The sequence below is a fragment of the Cnephaeus nilssonii genome, assembly GCF_951640355.1.
Source record: "Cnephaeus nilssonii genome assembly, chromosome: 5".
In the NCBI taxonomy this organism is placed as follows: Eukaryota; Metazoa; Chordata; class Mammalia; order Chiroptera; family Vespertilionidae; genus Cnephaeus; species Cnephaeus nilssonii.
Window position 1 is genome coordinate 18,786,440 of NC_137076.1, and position 18,067 is coordinate 18,804,506.

The window sequence follows — 18,067 nt, forward strand, 5'->3', positions numbered from 1 at the left end:
CTGTCTGACCTGCGAGCCACTGCTTCAGAGGGACCCGCACTTGATGCCCCGTCCAGCATGATTTTATTAAATCCTCATCGGGGATGTTTTTTCCAATGATTTCTAGAGAGAGTGGAAGGGAGGGAGGAAGGGGAGAGAGAAACATCCACGTGAGAGAGACACCCCCCTACCGGGGCTGGGGAGCCTGCAACGGAGGTACACGCCTTGACTGGAATCGAACTGGTGACCCTTCAGTCCGCAGGCCGGGGCTCTAACTACTGAGCAAACTTGCTAGGGCCCATCCAACTTTTATTTGTACAATCCCTGGGTTGTACCAGGCGGACCTGGATAATTAGGACCGAAAGATCTGAGCCTCAGTTTCCCTGGCTGCAACGCAGGTTTCATCATCCTGGGTCCTGACCTCGCTGGGGTGCCCGCGAGGCTTATTGGGTATTAAGCGCGTGGGCCCTGGTGTCCCCAGACGCCCCGCATGGGCTGCTGTGTGAGCCTTAATGTGTCCGCTGTAAAACAGGGCTATACTGACCCCGCAGGGCTGGCATAGAGAGGAGCCACGTGACACTTTAACGTGCTGAGCACGTGCCCTGGAGGCAGGATGGGCTTTTCCATGGAAATGTTACCAGGAGACTGTTTTCCAATACTGGGTTGTATTTTCTAATTGACCGTGTTGGGGTCATTCCTAAAAATTAAATTTTAAGAAAGATGCTCAGATGTATATTTATTAATGTGCATGGCAGCGGGTTAATGTTGCTAGGTACAATTCAGGGACGGGGTTGTGTGTCCTGGTTGGCACGCAAGATGGGGCAGTGAGCTTGGGGTGGGGATCCCCAAATCCCCCAGCAGGTCTGTGGTGTCAGGTGGCATTCACCCCTCCTGCTCTTCAGGCTCTTCCCCTTGCCCACGCCCTTCCTCTAATTACTTTTCTCTACTTCACTTCTGTTTCCCGATATTTTTTCAATTGTCTGCACACGTTAAGTTTGGGGCCGAATGTTTTAGAAATGCAGCCCAGCCTTTTCTGGTTACGTGATTTGACTCTGAGCGGAGGGAAAGGGGCCTGACAACAAAAGATCTTGCATATTAAGCAAGAAAAACAGGGTGACAAGTGTCTCCGGTTCTGACACTCCGGGTAAAGACTGGAAGAGAAAAGCCTGGAAGGAGTTAGACCCCAGGGCAAACAGTGGTTTTCTCAAAGTGGGCAGGATGACAGATTCTTGTTGCTGCAATTTTCCCAGAATAACTGTCGACATCCTGGGTAGAGAAGCCAGCTGGACAGGGCTGTGAACGTCGCTCAGAAGATGGTGGTGGAGGGGGGCCACCCGGAAACGTGAGGGAAACCTTATTCTCTCGGGGAAGGCTCACATCTCCAGGACAGGATGGGAGGAAACCATCTCTGGGGGGTGTGCGGTCCCCGCTGAGAGCTGAAAGGAGAAGAACATTGGGGAAGTCCCGCAGGAACCTGCTCGGGAAGCAGCTGGAAGGCTTGTGACCTGGGGAAGCTGCCAACCTCGAGTGCACAGATGACTTTTCTGGCAAGCAGAGGGAAGTCCGCGTAAGTTCTCTCAGCTGAGAAACTTGTTACCGAGTTAAATTTGGGAGCTGGGTAAGCAAACCCAAAAGGCCCACAGCAAGCTGAGAAAAAAATATCTGGATACAAAGTGTTAATACCATTAATATATACAGAGTTACCAGGGATCAATATGAAAAAGATAAAATCTCCTGGGGGGGGGGTGCGGGGGGAGTATGGAAATCCATGAACAGACAATTCGATGTTAACCCACAAACATATAAATGGCCAATAAACATTTTTATTTTTAAAAATATATATTTTTATTGATTTTAGAGAGGAAGGGAGGGGGATAGAGAGATAGAAACATCAATGATGAGAGAGAATCATTGATCCGCTGCCTCCTGCACGCCCCCTACTGGGGATCGAGCCTGCAACCCAGGCATGTGCCCTTGGCCGGAATTGAACCTGGGACCCTTCAGTCTGCAGGCCGACGCTCTATCCACTGAGCCAAACCGGCTAGGGCCAATAAACATGTTTAGATTCATTTTAGTCATCAAACAAATTCAAAATTAAAAAATGAAATGTGTGTGCCCATCAAGTTGACTTTTTTTCTTTTATGAAAATTCCTAATATTTGGAAAGGATATGGAGAATATGCACAAATTCTGCTGGTGGGAATGTGAAAAGGCACAGCCCTTCAGAAAAGGAGTGAGGTGGAGGTGAGTTGGTTATGGTTCGTATGACTCAGAAATTCCACCAGTAGACATTCATCTATTGGTCATGAAGATGGCTGTAGGCAGATTCAGCTCCGGAGCATCCTTGGAGGCAGCAGCGGGCAGAGCGGCTGGACCTCAGTGCAGGAGCCTGGCTGCTTGGGGCAAGTCCCTCTCTGAGCCTCAGTTTCCTCATCTGTAAAATGGAACGTGTCACAAGGATGCCAAAAAATGCCTGGCACATAATAAATGCTCAGTAAATGGGATATTAGCAATAAAAATTTAATTTGTAAGCACCTAGAACCTAAGTGAGCCAAGGAGAGGAACAGAGCTCCACAGAAGAGCTAAAAACTGTTCCTAAACACATGAAAAGATGTCTATTTTCATCTCCAAGAAGATGTGTCCATTCACATGAAGCCAAGGCACCATTTTCCACCCAGAAGGTCTGAGAAGTTTCAAGTCAGCTGACAGCCGGTGCAGCCTGTGGGGTGAGGGGCCACCTGCACACAGGTGAGGGGCCACACCAGATGGGACCACCCTGAGGGAGAGAGCTCTGAAGACCACTTCTGGAATGACCAGCACACGTGCTCTGAACCATGAGGTCTCACATCGAGGGATTTACCCACAAACACCTGCACTTGCCTGAAAAGCACACAGGAGGCCATCCCCTGTGGTGTTACCTCTTAGAGGGGAAGACTAGAAGCAAAACCCATCATCATTTAGATCCTGGTTAAGTAGATTAAGGAGCCCCCCTACAAACTCTCATTGCCAATTGCAAATCACAAAATATTCTGAAGTCTTGGCAAGAAGTCTTTGTTTAATCTTCTGTTCATCCCAATGTGTGTGAATATTCATCAGTTTATCTGCAGCGACTGGCTAAGGGATACTGCCCTAGACCCGTGTTAGTTAGCTATAGCTGCATAACAAATGGCCCCTTAAATTCACAGCTGAAAACAACACACATCTATTATCTCAGAGTTTCCATGGGTGCAGGTAGCTGGGTGGGTTCCCAGAGCTCTCGTAACAGCAGTTCCCAAGGGAGCTCTCGAATCCCTGCTCCCCTCTTGCTGGGCCCTTGCTCAGGGTGAACCCAAGGCTCCCACCACCACAACCTCTCCTTTCAGTGTTGGGAACTCGTAGCTGCTGGGGAGGCCCCACCGAGTTTTGGCCAGATGAGATGGGACACAAATTCCTGGCAGAGCCTGGGCTAAGAGGGTCCCTCTGTGGCTCCAACACACTCCGTGTCTCCCCACTGCTCTTGTTTACCATGAGCTTGGCCAGACCAGCCACACCAGGAGACAGGTGGATGCTGTTCCATCCAGGGACCTACACTTTCAATGATCCCATACACCCTGTAAAGCCCCCCCTACCTCCCATCAATTCACTGGCATGGCCCAAGAACCTGTGAGGTCCTCACCTGCTCCCGCCTGGTCCCATGCGACCTCCGAGCAGCCATCCAGAGTGCAGGACACGTCGCTGGCACTGAGGGCCTTTTTCAGTTCTAAAACAACAGATAACTCCCTGGACCCACCTGGAGAAGCCCGGGCATCGAAGAGCTTCCATCATTCTCCCAAAGAAGCCACAAAAGGGCAAAGGATGGAGGAAAGGGCTCAACCAAGAACTTCAAACAAATGGCTTATTTGAGCCCCTCTCCATGCCTGTGCCCAAGGCAGACATTGCTAGCTGATCCCCGACATCTTCACTGAGCCAGATGCTTCCAGCTCCACCTCAAAACACTGCATTCCAAGCAGATGTCACAAATCCATTAAGGATCAAACCCCCTAAGGACATGGAAAACCTCTGGGAATGGAGGTGTTACCTGTTTTGGGATCCCCCCCCCCAACACCCCAATCAGAGAATAGCCTTTTTTCATTTAAAGTGTCCCCTATTCAGTGGGGGAAAGGGGGAGAGATCAACCAAAGGACTTGTATGCATGCATATAAGCCTAACCAGTGGTCACGGACAACAGGGGGGTGGGGGCATACGTGGGGAGGGGTTTGGGATGGGAATGGGGGGATGAGGACAAATATGTGATACCTTAACAATAAAGAAATAAAAATAAAATAAAGATAAAGTGTCCCCTATTCAGCTCCGCACAGATGGAGCCCACATCCTCACCCTTACTTCCTGACTCCCAAAACGGTGCTGCCACCTATCAAACCGCTCTGTGTCCCTTCTTCCTCTTTGTGTCCTTCAAATACAGGCTCTCAGGGATGCCTCCCTTTCCCCTGCACTCCATTCGCAGGTGGCGCGCTCGCCTGTGTACTCGGTGACACCGGGGCCAGCAATGCGGCACCTCTGCTCCTGCCTCAGCCTCATCACTGGGCTCCGTCCTCTTGGGAGCTGCCCCTGCATGGGCCCATCATTTGTTCCCACGGCCGTGCCCTCGGCCTCCTCCCTCATTTCCGTCTGGCCACTGTCATCCTCTGCTCACACACCCTCCATGACTCCCTATTGCCTGTCATTCAAGCCCCTGCATGTCTGCCTGGGCAGCCTCCAGCCTCCCCTCCTGCTGTTGTCTTTCCCTCCCTCGGTGAGGGCCATGTGAATGCCGTGACATGCCCTGAGTCGCCATTACATGCTGCTCAGCCCCGAGTTACTGCACACGTCTCAGCGGTCACAGACGTTGGGTCCTGAGTGAACAGACAAGGCAGGAGGGAGAAGAGACCGTTCCGGAACCTTTTCCCAGGGCAGGAGATCCTGGGAGGCCTAGCCCAAGTCCAAGAACTCTTGGGGGCTCAGTGCCAGCCAGCAAAAACAAAACACAGGCGGTGACTGCTGATGACTAAATGTGAATGTCCAGCTGCAGTTTTTTAATTTTGCCTCCTTCCCCTCATCCTGAGAAGTCCTACACACCCCTGCAAGCCTCGTTCCAGTGCCCTCACTCAGGGAGCTGCTGTCACTGCCCCTCCAGGCTTGTCTACCTCTGTCCCGGGCTGGACCCGCAGTCAGAAGGCTAGTGTTCACAGGAAGTGAGGCAACAGGGCTCAGCATCCGCGGCCAGGGGTCACCAGGCTCCCCCGAGCTCACCTCCATCGATCCTCTGCAGCAGGACCCCCCGGATGACATCCTCATAGATGCCCTCGATGGTCAGGGCAGGGCTGCCCACAGCAAGAACATCCCCTTCGAACTCAAGCAGCTCCTGGAATGGAGGTGGGTGAGGGGCGGGGCCGGAGGGGTGGGCACTTGGCTGGTGCCAGCTCCCGCTGTGACCCAGGTCTAGGTACCTGGGTGGCCTTGGACCTCATTTTCCTCGTCTTTAAAATGGGACTCCATGACCTGCACGCCCTCGGGTTGCCGTGCAGATTGATGGAACAAGCACATCCCTCCTCAACAGGAAGAGCACTGATGTCTCTTCTAGGACCCCCACAGCCACTTCCTCTAGGGGAGCCGGTTGGCACCTCAGACCGGTGGTCGGCAAACCGCGGCTCGCGAGCCACATGCAGCTCTTTGGCCCCTTGAATGTGGCTCTTCCACAAAATACCACGGCCTGGGCGAGTCTATTTTGAAGAAGTGGCGTTAGAAGAAGTTTAAGTTTAAAAAATTTGGCTCTCAAAAGAAATTTCAATCGTTGTACTGTTGATATTTAGCTCTGTTGACTAATGAGTTTGCCGACCACTGCTTCAGACCAACCCCCCGCCTGGTGCCCGCAAGCCCTGTGTGGCCAGGCCCCTGGGACCTCTCCCTTCATCTCTTTCCCACCGCCTCACTGTTCCCTCAGCACGCTGGCCCAGGCCTGCCTCAGGGCTTTAGCACATGCTGTGCCCTCTGCCTGGAATGCCCTTCCCTGGGACATGGCTCATGCCATCAGCTCACTGCCTCTCCAGTGTCCTCTTCTCAGGGAGAGCCTCCATGACCACAGCACCCCCACACACACACTCCCCCTCTGCTCCCCCTCCTCTGAAACCTGTGTCACCTGCTAGTATGTGATGCATGTGCCCCACCCCAGCTCTCAAGTGACAGACATCGAGCACTGTCATCGGAGAAGCAGAGGGCATTTGTGGGCGCCCAGTGGAGCCCCAGAGCTCAGGGAACAAGAGTCTCTAATTGTCACAGTGGCTCTGTGCGGGAGCGAGCACTTTGCAGAGATACAGAAGCTCCGTCGCCCTATAGGCCCTGCCTGCATGTCCCCCACGCGCTCACCGCTCTGCAGCGTGGCTCCAGCTGGCTCAGCACAAAGGGCAAAAAGATGCAGAGCTGCCACCCGCGGACGAACCTCCTCTGCGCTGAGCCACTGTCTGACTGGAACTTCTGCACGACATACACAGTGGCCGGTCCAGTGGCCATTGGGGCACCCAGACCCACGTCCAGGCCCTCCCCGCAGGCCTCACCTTCAGCACGCGCCCCCTGACTTTCTCCAGCTGCTGGGCAGCCTGGTTGCAGTCCAGGGCCCTGGTCAGACACTGGTCGGCCAGCTGCAGGAAGGTGGCCACGGCGTCGGCCATGAGCTGTGGAGGGAGGAACTGGGATGACTCCCGGGTAACCCACTCTCTGGCCTTATCAGCCTCGTTCCTGCCCAACTGACACCTTCTCAGCATCCAATCCGTCCCTGCCAGCCACTTCCCTCAGCCTCCTCCTTGTCTCAAGAAGCAACACCTCCTGCCCGGCCGGTGTGGCTCCGTGGTTGAGCGTTGACCTATGAACCAGGAGGTCACGGTTCAACTCCCAGTCAGGGCACATGCCTGGGCTCCATCCCCAATAGGGGGCGTGCAGGAGGCATCCGATCAATGATGCTCTCATCACTGATGTTTCTATCTCTCTCTCCCTCTCCCTTCCTCTCTCTCTAAAGTCAATAAAAGCATATTTTCTTAAAATAGCACCTCCTCTCAGGAGCCAGGGAGCCAGGGATCACCCAGTTGGTGCAAACTGGTAGAAAGCAGCCTCCCCGCTGGAGAATGGTGCCGGGGTGCCCAGCCTGGGGAGCAGAGAGCCGGCTAGAGTTTGGCCTCATGGGCTGAGTGCTCCTGAGCAATATGCAAATTGAGCAACTGTGCCGGGCACCGCTTGCCTGGTCTTCTCAATCCTTGTCTCCTTCACTTAACCCCCTTGGCCTTCAAAACACACCCTGCTTCTCTTCCCCAGCAGCACCCAACCAGTGGAGGCCTCTGCCACTCCTGCCCCGACAGCCCACGCTCCCCAAGGCAGGGGTGGCTTCTTCACTTTAAATGTGGCCACGCCCCTCCCTGCTGTGGCTCCCCCTTGCCCTTGGGGCAGAGCCCAGCCGCTTAACCCCATACAGAGGGCCCTGACCCGTCTGCCCACCCACCTCACTGGCACATCTCCCACCTTTCTGTCCTCCCTTGAAACCTACAACCCAGTGTCTTTAAATTGTTTAATTTCCCCAAAGGCAGACAAGCGTTCTCACTTCCCAGCACTTACACATACTGATCCCTCTGCCCAGGACATGCCCCAGCCCCCATTTCTCCCACGGCTGCCCCAGCTTGGAGGTCCGCTCCTGGGAGTCCTCCCAACCTCGAGACTGATCAAGCACGTCCTTGGGGCTCGCACAGCACCCGGTGCATCCACACCACAGCCCTGTCCATCACGTGCTCACTGCCTGGTCATGGCTCATGTCTACATGACCCCGGGAGCCCAGCGAGGGAGGCCAGGTCTGTCTCGGTCATCCTGGTCTCCCCAGCACACAACTGACGCCTGGCCTGCTCAGTGAAGGCAGTCACCTGCTTTGCCTCACCTGTTGTGCGAGATCCTGGGCCCCAAACACCAGACTTCGTGCTCCCAGGAAGCCAAACGGTACCACCAGCTGCTCCAGGCGGCCCCGGCTCCGCTCAGCCTCGCGGAAGCAAGTCTGCATCAGCTCTGGATCCCACGGCATCTCTCCAAACGAGTAAACCTGTGCTCCAATGGCAGGCAGGTGAGAAAACACCATCAGCCGGTGGAAAAGCAGGACCAAGGGCCTCAGAGCCGAGGCATCGAAGGAAAAACACAAATGGGAACGCATCTTACCTTGGCTATCACCACAAAAATGCACAGTAAAAGTAACAGTGAGGTATGGTGTGATGGACATAAAATGGTAAAACCTGGAGAACTGGTGATATGCGATGCTGGCAGGACTGAGGGGAAATGGGCACACTCGGTCCTTGTGGCACCTTTGCCCACCATCTGATGGCCTCTCGGGGCTGAGCAGGAGGCCTGCATAAGTGGAGTAACCCAACACCTGTGGGAGCTCACAGGAAAGTCTGGGGAGATAGACTGGAGACAATCAACCACAATGGTGTGTAAATGCCCTCCTGCTGAGGGAAGCTCAGGCAGCTGCAGATGCAGAGGGGCCAGGGACCGTTCCTGATGGAGGTGATTAGGAAGTGGATGCGTCATGAGTTGAAGGTGCATAGTAGGTGCTCATTTAACATCAGAAGAACTGAGCCGATCTGTGTGGAGCAGAATTCTCTGGGGACAGGGTGGGCTCTGGCTAAACAGAGGAATGGCAGGAGGGAGAGTTTGTGGGGAAGGTGACTTCAAACTGATATTATTAAGTGTTACTCTCGTCATCTTACTCTTTCCCCCCACATTTTAAACAGTGTCCTGATAACCATAGCATCATTGTCCATTAGAAGTAAAACAAACCAACAGACCAGCCTAGAAAAAAGTTGTTTCGAGGTTTTTAAGAAGAAAAGGGTGTCAAACAAGAAAGATGCAAGGTTCATGCAGCTCCTCTATGACGTTCACAGCCCCTCACCCGCTAGAGCTCACCTCTCTCCGCAGCCGCGCGCCCGAGGGATTCGCACGCAGGTGGCGGCACAGGCGGTCCATGCCCTGGGCTAGGAGGGTCTGCACCGCCGCCAGCGCTGCTTCCACGATGCTCAGCAGAGTCTGCGAGACCCGGGGCAGCTGCGCGTCCACCTTCCTGCGCAGGCAGGACTCCAGGGGGCCCCGGACTTGGGCTGAGGGTGGAGAGCACTGGCCTGGGTCTCCTTCGCCAGGGGCTCCGCAAGTGGAGTCGTGGGAGGCCCTAGGCTCCGCAGGGGGAGGTGGGCGGAACGCAGACGCTGAGCACCCTCTCCGCCCCATTTTACGGAGAAACGGGGGCTTCGAGCGCGGTGGGGTGGGGCCGGCTCAGAAGCGCATGCCGGGAAGGCAGAGTCCGGAGGCCAGCCCGGTCCGCTTTCTAACTGAGCCGAGTGGGAGCCCCCTCCGCCATCTGACTGCACAACCCGGGTCAGACGTGCCACCACCAGGGCCTCCTGTCCTCTCCAGAGCTGGCCTCACCCGCTCCATCCCTGGCCGGACCCCTTTTCCACGGCCCCGCCCTCCTCCTAGATCCTGCCCCGCCCAGTCACAGCCTCAGGGCCACGCCCATTCTCCCGCCTGTCACGCCACGCCCTTTCATTCTCCAGCCCCGCCCCTGCCGCGTCCTCAGTTCCCGGACTCTCGGCCCCCCCTTACACCCACCTTGGTCCCCTTCTTTCTCTCAGGCTCCCGGCTCCGCCCCGCCAGGCCCCGCCCCGTCCCCCAGGCCCCGCCCCTCCCCACCAGGCCCCGCCCCCGGCCCCGCCTCCCAGGCTCACTCTGCAGCTTCCCTGCCACGCGCCCCCGCAGCCTCATCATCTGGTCCACGTCCGGGCGGATCGTCCTCTCCAGGGCCGCGAGCAGCTCGTCTTTTTCGGGCTGGAAGGCGCGGAGCCCGGCAGAGGCCCCGGCCAGGACAGCGGCGTGAACCGCATCCAGGAGCTGCGGGGGTCCGGAGCGCGGGATGGAGGGACGGATAGAGACAAACACGCGGAGAGAGAGGGAGAGTTCAGGCGACAGTCAGAGGAGGCGAAGCTGGGTGCCCGGCTCCCACCCCCTCCGCAGTGTCCCTGCACCCCGAGTCCCTGCGGCACCTCCGCGACCCCGCGCGCACCTCGGTCCAGGCCCAGGCCCTGGCTCGGCCGGCCCCCCGCAAGCCCGGCTGGGTCTGGGCTCGCAGCGCCGGCAGCAGCTCCCGCATCAGCACCGCGGTCAGCACCTGCAGGAGAGGGAGGGGGCCGTGGGCTCCGCTGAAGGCCCAGAGGGCTCTGGGGGTCCGGATGGGGCCTCGCACGGCACTGACCTCCGCGTCCGAGCCCAGCGTCAAGTCGTCGTGGCCAAAGTGGCCTCGGTGCTGCCGGTAGAGCCGCACGGCCTCCAGGAAGGCGTGGGCGGCGGGGGCCTGGCTTCGCTGTAGGACTGGGGGTGGGGGAGGCTCCTCAGTGCCCGCGCACCCCTCCTCTGCTCGCGCGCCTGCCTGGCTCCCCTGCTCCCCAAGAGGAAGGACGCCCTCGTCCTCCCTGCCAGGTCCCCAACACCCAGGTCTCACCCACCTGCGCAGGGAAAACGCTCCCCAAGACCTCGCCAGCCCCCCAGGAGCCTCTACACAGCGTGGGAAAGGCATCCCCTGCGGGCAGCCACGGGCGGGCTGCACTGGGCCGGTCTCCCTGCCTCCCCATTTAGGTACAGTCGTTCGGCCAACAGCCTGCCCCTGTTTGTGTTGTCCTGTTCCCTTTATCGCTGGTTGGCCCCTCACCTTTTTGGACCCCAGCTTCCACATCCCCTGCTCTTAGAAGCCCTCCCTGATGAAGCTCCCACAAGGCAGTGTCCCCGTCACAGCCCTCTCCTGTCTGTCTCCCCCCACAGCCCATTTTACAGATAAGGAAACTGAGCCTGGGAGCGGGTCCCACAGCCAGCAGGGGCAGAGCCGTCTAACCCCAGACCCGGGGCCCCATCCCTGCCTGACCTTCCCCGGGACCCACCTGTGCCGCGGAGCCGGATGCCACCCTGCAGGGCCAGCCTCCACGCTCGCTGCGCCTCCGCTGTGGCTGCAGAGAGACAGAGGTGCCTTCGGAAGGGGTGCTGCAGGAACAGGGGGAAGTTCACGGGCGTTTCCAGGAGGGGGTCAGGCTCCTCCTGCGTGTGGTCTCCTGAAAGCAGACAGAGGAGGCCACAGCCGCATTCATTCCTTTGCTCCACAATCGTTCCTTCACCAGGAGAAAGTGACCATGAAATACTCAGAGGAGACCCTCGCATGGGCATATGCATACTGAGCAAATGCCCATGCTACAGCTGCAGTGTCCGCATTCCAGCTCAGTCTCCAGCGAGGATGTGCCCAGGCATGAGCAATTCATCCCAGCACGGTCTCCCAGCCCCTGCATCCTCCTCAACACATTGGCCTGGGCAGCCACCAACAACCTATCCCAGTTGGCATGTGAGCTGAGCCCTGCTTGCAGGGGGGTCTGGAGCCAGCCCTGCCCAGGTTCAAACGTGGCCAAACCATTTTCCGTGCATAGGGCACAGTTTTTCATCTCTCTGATCCTGTAAAATGGGTTCGAACGTGTTATCAATGACCTAGAATGGTTGGGAGGACACAATGGGTGGATTTAATTCTGTTTAATCTATTTGAGGCCTCCTAAAATCCTCAGTGTTTTGTTCTGATCTCCAGAGTAGTATACACAGACTGCAGTAAAATACATTCATTTTACTGGGAGAGAGGTTGGTCACTGGACCAGAAGCAAAGTAGCAAAGGGTGACACAAAGGGGTATGTGGGTGGATCCCAATGTTTGCAACGTCCCCGACATTTCTGAAGACTGTCCTTGTTGCTGCATTTGCATCATTTGGTGGCAAGATAGCTCCTCAGTGAAGTCAATGATGCAGTTGTAGCTCTGAGCCTTACTAATCGTATGACAGGCCTCGGCCTCAGTGCATGCATCTGTGGAATGGGGTAACTAGTGATGGGGCTGCCTGCTGGGCAGGCTCAATGAGATAACGCAAGCCCTGGTCAGATGCATCCAGCCCAGCTGTGCTGCGCCTTTCCCTGTTCCTGCACAGTGTGTCCTGGGAGGAAGGCAGAGAGGAAGAAACGGAGGGAGAGGGTGAGAAAGAGAGGAGGACAGGGGAGGGAGAGGAGGAGAAGGGGCAATGGAAGGAGAAAGGGAGGGAGGGGAAGAGGGAGGAAGTTAGAGAAAAAGAGAGAGAGGAGGGTGGGAGGAGGAGGAGAGAGAATGGAAGAAGGGAGGGAGGAAGGGAGAACCTCCTGGAAACGCTAGACTGAACAATACACCCAGCACCCAGTTTGTACGACCCCCCCTGCCCTCCACCAGTGCCCATCTCCCCACAGATGTTTGTTTTTGCTACTTTGGTTCTGGTCCAGGGACCAACCTCTCTCACTGATGAGAAAGGGTGTTTCTCTTTGTAGAGTTGGGCTGCTTATCCAGCAACAACGCTGCCCCCGGGGGACACGTGGCAATGTGTAGAGACATATTTGGTTGTCGCACTTGGGGTGGGGGCTGCTACCGGCATCTATGGGTGGAGACCAGGGATGCCATTCAACACCCTGCACTGCTCAGGGCAGCCCCCACTGACGGGGCCCCAGTGTCAACAGCACTGAAGTAGAGACACCTGCTTTTGGGGTCCCCAGGAGCCTTACCTGAGGAGTCTGGGCAGAGAGTGTCCAACAGGTGGAGATATTCCCGCTGGGAAGTCAGGACTGCGTACCCTGTCAGGGCCGTGGAGCCCAGAGGACGGCCCCCATTTTCATATTCCTACAAAAAGCGTCCAAAGAACCGCTCTGGGACAGGTCTAAACTGTGGCCCCCACGTCTCAGTGTAGGATCTGGGGAAGGTTTGGGGTTAGCTGGGGAAATCCTCCACCTCCCTCCCTGCCTCCACCTCGTTCCCCCTCCTCCACAGAAGATCTGCTGCCTCCACTGTGTGCTGGGCCAGTGCAGGTGTGTGTGGGGTTATCTCGTTGAGTCCGACAGCCCCGTGCTTTGTAGGGCGTCATCACCCATCTCGTAAGGTGGAAACTGCATCCCAGGGCATCAGGGGACCTGGAGGAGTTCCCCAGCCGGGAAGCAGGGCGTGGGCATGACGCACGCAGGCCTAACGTGGCTTCACCCTCGGCTCTGCTGACGACCGTGAGGAAGCCCCTACCCCTGTCCCGGGCCTCAGTCCAGCCACCTGGCACAACAGGAGATGGTCGCCCAGCCCAGGCCAGGGACTCAGGGGCCCTCGATTCAGGCTAGATGATCGAAGAAAGGAGAGGGGCTATGCTGGTAGCCGGACCCTACACCCACCCTGGGGAGGGCGGGACGGAGAATCTGGAGGCCGAAGGGACACAAGCCACTCACTCACCTCCCTGTGGCTGAACCACTCCAGGTGGCCATTCCCACGCAGGACACAGAAGGTCGGCTGCCACTGGGGTGGGTGGCCCCGCAGCTGGGTCAGGGGCCCTTGGTGCTCACGGACACGAGGAAGCTTCTGTGGAGGAGGGGCTCTCAGATGCCAGGGCACTGGCCAGTGTTCCGGTGTCCAGACCATCGGGACAGCTCCCACGGGTGCCACTAAGCATAGGGCCACTCCTGTCCTTTACCAGGCACCCTCAGAGCAAGCACTTATGTGTGGCCCTTCCAAATAAGAACTGATATACACTGAGTGGCCAGATTATTATGATCTCTGAACGCATAATAATCTGGCCACTCAGTGTATATCCTATATAATAAAAGGCTAATATGCAAATTGTCCCCTCGACCAGGAGTTCAACTAGCAGGCAGGCCGGCCAACCGCCCATGTCCCCTCCCCCTGGCCGGGCTGGCCAAACCCCACCCATGCACGAATTCATGCACCAGGCCTCTAATATATATACTGAGTGGCCAGATTATTATGCCTTCAGAGATCATAATAATCTGGCCACTCAGTGTATCTTCCACACGCCCTGAGACAGGCATTCTTATCAACGCCACTTCATCTGGAGCCGGACCCTCCCTCACTTGAGCCTCAGAGGAGACCCCAGCCCTGGCCAATACCTCGATTGCAATCTGTGAGAGACCCTGAAAGGAAGGACTCAGAGAAGCTGCCTCTAGATTCCTGACTCACAGCAACTGTGAGATAAGTGTGTGTTGCTTTAAGCTACTGGTTGGCAGTATATTGTCACACAACATTAACTACGCAATGCAAGTGGAGTTGCTGGGTCATGGGGCAGGTGTAGTGTAACTATATGAGAAAAGGCCAGGCCTCTGTCCTCAGGGGGACACTTTCTCTGTCCTCTGTTTCATTTCCTTTGTCACTCTCCCTACTACCTGACACCTGCATTGTGTGTTTTGTGTCATCACTGGGTCCCGGGGCAGTGTCTGGCGCATGGTTGGTGCTCAATAAATATTCCATGAATCAATTAACTGCAATTGTGATAGTTTGATTCTTTGCTGGGGTGGTAGGAACTCTGTGTGTTTTTAATGATTCTCCATACCTTTTCCCAGGTCTAAAATTTTTCATAAAATATTGTTAAAATGCTATTATAGAAATCCTATATAATAAAAGGCTAATATGCAAATCGACTGAACAGTGGAATGACTGGTCGCTATGACACATACTGACCACCAGGGGGCAGACGCTCAACGCAGGAGCTGCTCCCTGATGGTCAGTGCACTCCCACAGAGGGAGCATGGCTCAGCCAGAAGACTGGCTCAGGCTGGCAAGCACAGCAGCCGTGGCAGGAGCCATCAGTCGGACATCCCCTGAGGGCTCCCGGATTGCAAGAGGGTGCAGGCCGGGCTAATGGACCCCCCTGAGGGCACAAATTTCATGCACCGGGTCTCTAGTGATATAAAAAATACAAACATATAAAATAAATATTGCCCTAGCCGGTTTGGCTCAGCGGATAGAGCGTCGGCCTGCGGACCAAAGGGTCCCGGGTTCAATTCCGGTCAAGGCCATGTACCTCGGCTGCAGGCTCCTTCTCCACCCAGGCTCTGGTCAGGGCATGTGCAAGAGGCAACCAATCAACGTGTTTCTCTCACATTGATGTTTCTCTCTGTCTTTCCCTCTCTCTTCCACTCTCTAAAAATCAATGGAAAAATATCCTTGGGTGAGGATTAAAATAATAAATAAATAAAATGTTCAAACTGAAGCAAGGGGAAGCCCCTCCACACTGCTCGAAACCCAGTGTCAGCTGTGCTCTGGTCACGTGACTGAAACCAGCAGGTGGTGTGAGGTGCAGGTGGGAGTGACACCCGGGCCCCATGATGCCCCAAGAGGGACAGGGAGAGCTCTGGTTGGGAGGGTGCTCTGTGTCCACAGCATCAAGGAGCCCCCACCCCAGGGCAGGCACAGCTGGGAGGAGAGGCACCTGAGTGAGGTGGGAAAACTGATGGGGCAGGGGACCCAATGTCAGTAGGAGACACGAGCTCCGAGGTCAAATGATGCCCCTGCCTCTTGCTGGTGGTATGACCTCAGGCAGATCACTTTGCCTTTCTGTGCCTTGGTTTCCTTGCTGGTCAGAGACCCATCTCTGGGGCTGGTAAGGATTGAGTATGTTGTGTCGGGCACATGGAAGACCTGGGTGCCATTGCCGGCTCAGCAGACATGTGGAGCTGGGACCAGACAGCTCCAGGCTCCTTTGTTCCACCCACAAACTATTCCTGCACCACTACTAAATGCAGGTACCATGTGGGTATGAGGAGTGGGTGTGAGGGAAAGAGGAGACTAGGCCTGGCTCCTCCCTTGCAGAGCAGACCCATGGAGGTGACTAATGTGTGACCTGGGGCTTTGCTGGGATGGGGATCTCAGGGGAGGCGCCTGACTGAGATGGGGGCAATGGCAATCCAGGAAGGCTTCCTGGAAGAAGTGGCAACTGAAGTACAAGGAGGAATGGAAAGTGCATGAGACAGAGGCCACCTCACATGCAAAATCTTGGGCATCCAGTGGTTGTGCTGTGTCCTTGCGTGTGGCACTCAGGGCAAGCTTTTTCCAACTTCAGAGCTTTTGCCCTAGCTGTGCCTTCTGCTTACAATGCCCTTCCCATTCTGGGCTCCAGATCTGGCTTCTTCTCATCCTTTATATCTCAGCTCAAAGGGACCCCCCCCCTACCCCGCGGCACCTCGACTTCCCACACCCAACTGTGCCCTTCCTCCGGATTTCCTACCACCTATCAGAAGTTACCCTGCGTCACGATATGTTAACTTGTTTGAGGTCATTTCCCCCAATCAGACTGTGAGCCCCAAGAACAGAATGGGGTATGTCTCGGTCTCTCTGTGTCCCCAGCGGCCAGCCCAGGACATGCTAGTGAATGCTTATAGCCACCCCAGGTTGTGGCACCAGCAAGGACAAAGGTGCGGGAAGCCCCCCCACCACCGCTGAACCAATGGCCTCTTGTTTGCTCAGCAGCCCTCCACCCTCATTTGTGGCACCCACTTTGCTGTGCAGCAGTTGGCATCCAGCCAGCTCCTGGGGGACCAGCTCCCGGGAAATCTGCTGCAGGACAGAGGCTGCCAGCTGTACGCGGTATTGAGGCAGGAAGTTCCTTAGCAGGGCCTCCACCTGGTCTGCAGGGACAAGGGAACAGTGAGGTGGCTGAATCAGGCCGCCTACCAGGGGAAGAAGGCTAGACAGGATGGAAGTAACTGCTGGGCGTCTACCGTCACCCCAAACCCCGAAGTTACCCCACGAGACATACTCCAAGTTCCATTCACCCTTAACCATCCACTGTCTGTTTCCATCCTTGGGGGGTTGGGGGAGGGGGTTAAGGCACTCCAGCTTAATTTATAACTGATGCACAACGAACTTGAACAAAGCATAGAATTTAATGGTCTTTCACACATGCCCACACCCAGAAACCACGATCAAGATAATGAACAGTCCCCTTGCACCTGAAACTTTTTTCACGCCCCTTACCTAGAGAATTTTTCAAAATCTTCTAAAAGCCTCACCCCAGAACAGAGGAACTTGCTGGAGTGATGGAAGTATTCTGTATCCTGATCTAAGAGGTGGTCACCCAGGTGTTAAAGCGCTTCAAGCTGTTTCCCTAAGATGCACTCACTTGACTGTATGTAAAACACCCAGCCCATCTGGCTGCCTGGAATGTGGGCCCAATGGCTGGAGCTTCAGCAGCCTTTCTGTGCCGTGAGGGGGCCTCAGACACAGAAGCCATGCATGGTAGAACCATGAGATGGAAGAAGTTGGGTTATCTAACTTTTATCTGCCTGCCTGCCACTGTACCCCTCTATAGGAGAGAGTAATAAGTCTTTGCCTTGAGCCGCTATAGAAAACACCTGACATTGTAGAATAGCTTATTGAATCCATATATTATGGTGAGTTGACTTTTCCTGATCTAGTCATGAATCCATCGTATTCCCAGTGCCCCGCACACAGTAGGTACTCAGCCATGTGCATGGAGGATGAAGGGCACTGACCCTTCTTTGTCTCAAATCAGAACTGTGACTCAGCCCCCGGGGTCCACACAGAGGGATCTATGGATCCCTGCCCACCTGGAAGAATTATCCCCCAAGATCTGGCTGGGCTCAGGGCAGCTCCCACCTGGCCCGTGCCCCACACCCCAAACCCATGCCCTGAGTCAGGTTGCCAGATTTACCCCAAAAATGTACATGACACCAGTTAAATTTGAACTTCAGGTAAATAAGGAATTATTTTTTTGTAGCATAACTATGCCCTTATGCAAAATTTGGGGCATACTTATACTAAAAAAAAAAAAAAAAAAAGTTTATTTATTGCTTATCTGGAATTCACATTAATAGGCATCCTATGTATCTGACAACCCTGAACCCTCCTCCCCACCCCCACCCCTCCCCACCCTCACTCACCCCTCAGGTGCTGCTGCTGCTGCTTGTCCAGGGGGCTTGAAGGCCGCCCGCCCATCCTGCTGCTGTGTCCCGGGATCCCCTGGAGTGAAGCAGACACCCCTCTCCCCCGCCCGGCTCCCCAGGTTCCTCTGGGAGCAGGGCAGCCTGTGAGGATCCTGGGTGCTATGGCGACCAGTGTCTGGGATTAAAAGCCAGAGCTTGGCCCTCCCATTGTGTGTGTTGGGGGGAGGATGCCCGCCCCTGCCCCTCCCACCCTGCACCTGCGTCCTCCCAACTCCCCTGGGGCCA

General features: G+C 55.8%; 1 protein-coding gene across 1 annotated transcript; it reads right to left on the reverse strand.

Annotated features, from left to right (window-relative positions):
- Nucleotides 1-1,963: 1,963 nt before the first annotated feature.
- NIBAN3 (niban apoptosis regulator 3) lies at nucleotides 1,964-17,858 on the reverse strand. Its single transcript, XM_079772473.1, has 15 exons — nucleotides 17,780-17,858; nucleotides 16,374-16,504; nucleotides 13,320-13,445; nucleotides 12,614-12,728; nucleotides 10,943-11,110; nucleotides 10,264-10,379; nucleotides 10,075-10,179; nucleotides 9,740-9,902; nucleotides 8,925-9,115; nucleotides 7,909-8,067; nucleotides 6,548-6,664; nucleotides 6,360-6,467; nucleotides 5,247-5,358; nucleotides 3,634-3,717; nucleotides 1,964-2,412 (listed from the first exon to the last, which is right to left on the reverse strand). The coding sequence occupies exons 1-15, from the start codon at nucleotides 17,832-17,834 to the stop codon at nucleotides 2,306-2,308; spliced, it is 1,857 nt and encodes a 618-aa protein (XP_079628599.1). The 5' UTR covers nucleotides 17,835-17,858; the 3' UTR covers nucleotides 1,964-2,305.
- Between the last annotated feature and the right edge of the window lie 209 nt (nucleotides 17,859-18,067).

Coding starts and splice junctions, on each gene's coding strand:
- NIBAN3 (XM_079772473.1), bottom strand. CDS start 17,834: ATGGGCGGGCGGCCTTCAAGCCCCCTGGACAAGCAGCAGCAGCAGCAC. Junction 6,665..7,908: donor CCCAGGATCTCGCACAACAG/GTGAGGCAAAGC, acceptor CTCCCTCCACAG/CTCATGGCCGACGCCGTGGC. Junction 6,468..6,547: donor TCAGGGGGCGCGTGCTGAAG/GTGAGGCCTGCG, acceptor TATGTCGTGCAG/AAGTTCCAGTCAGACAGTGG.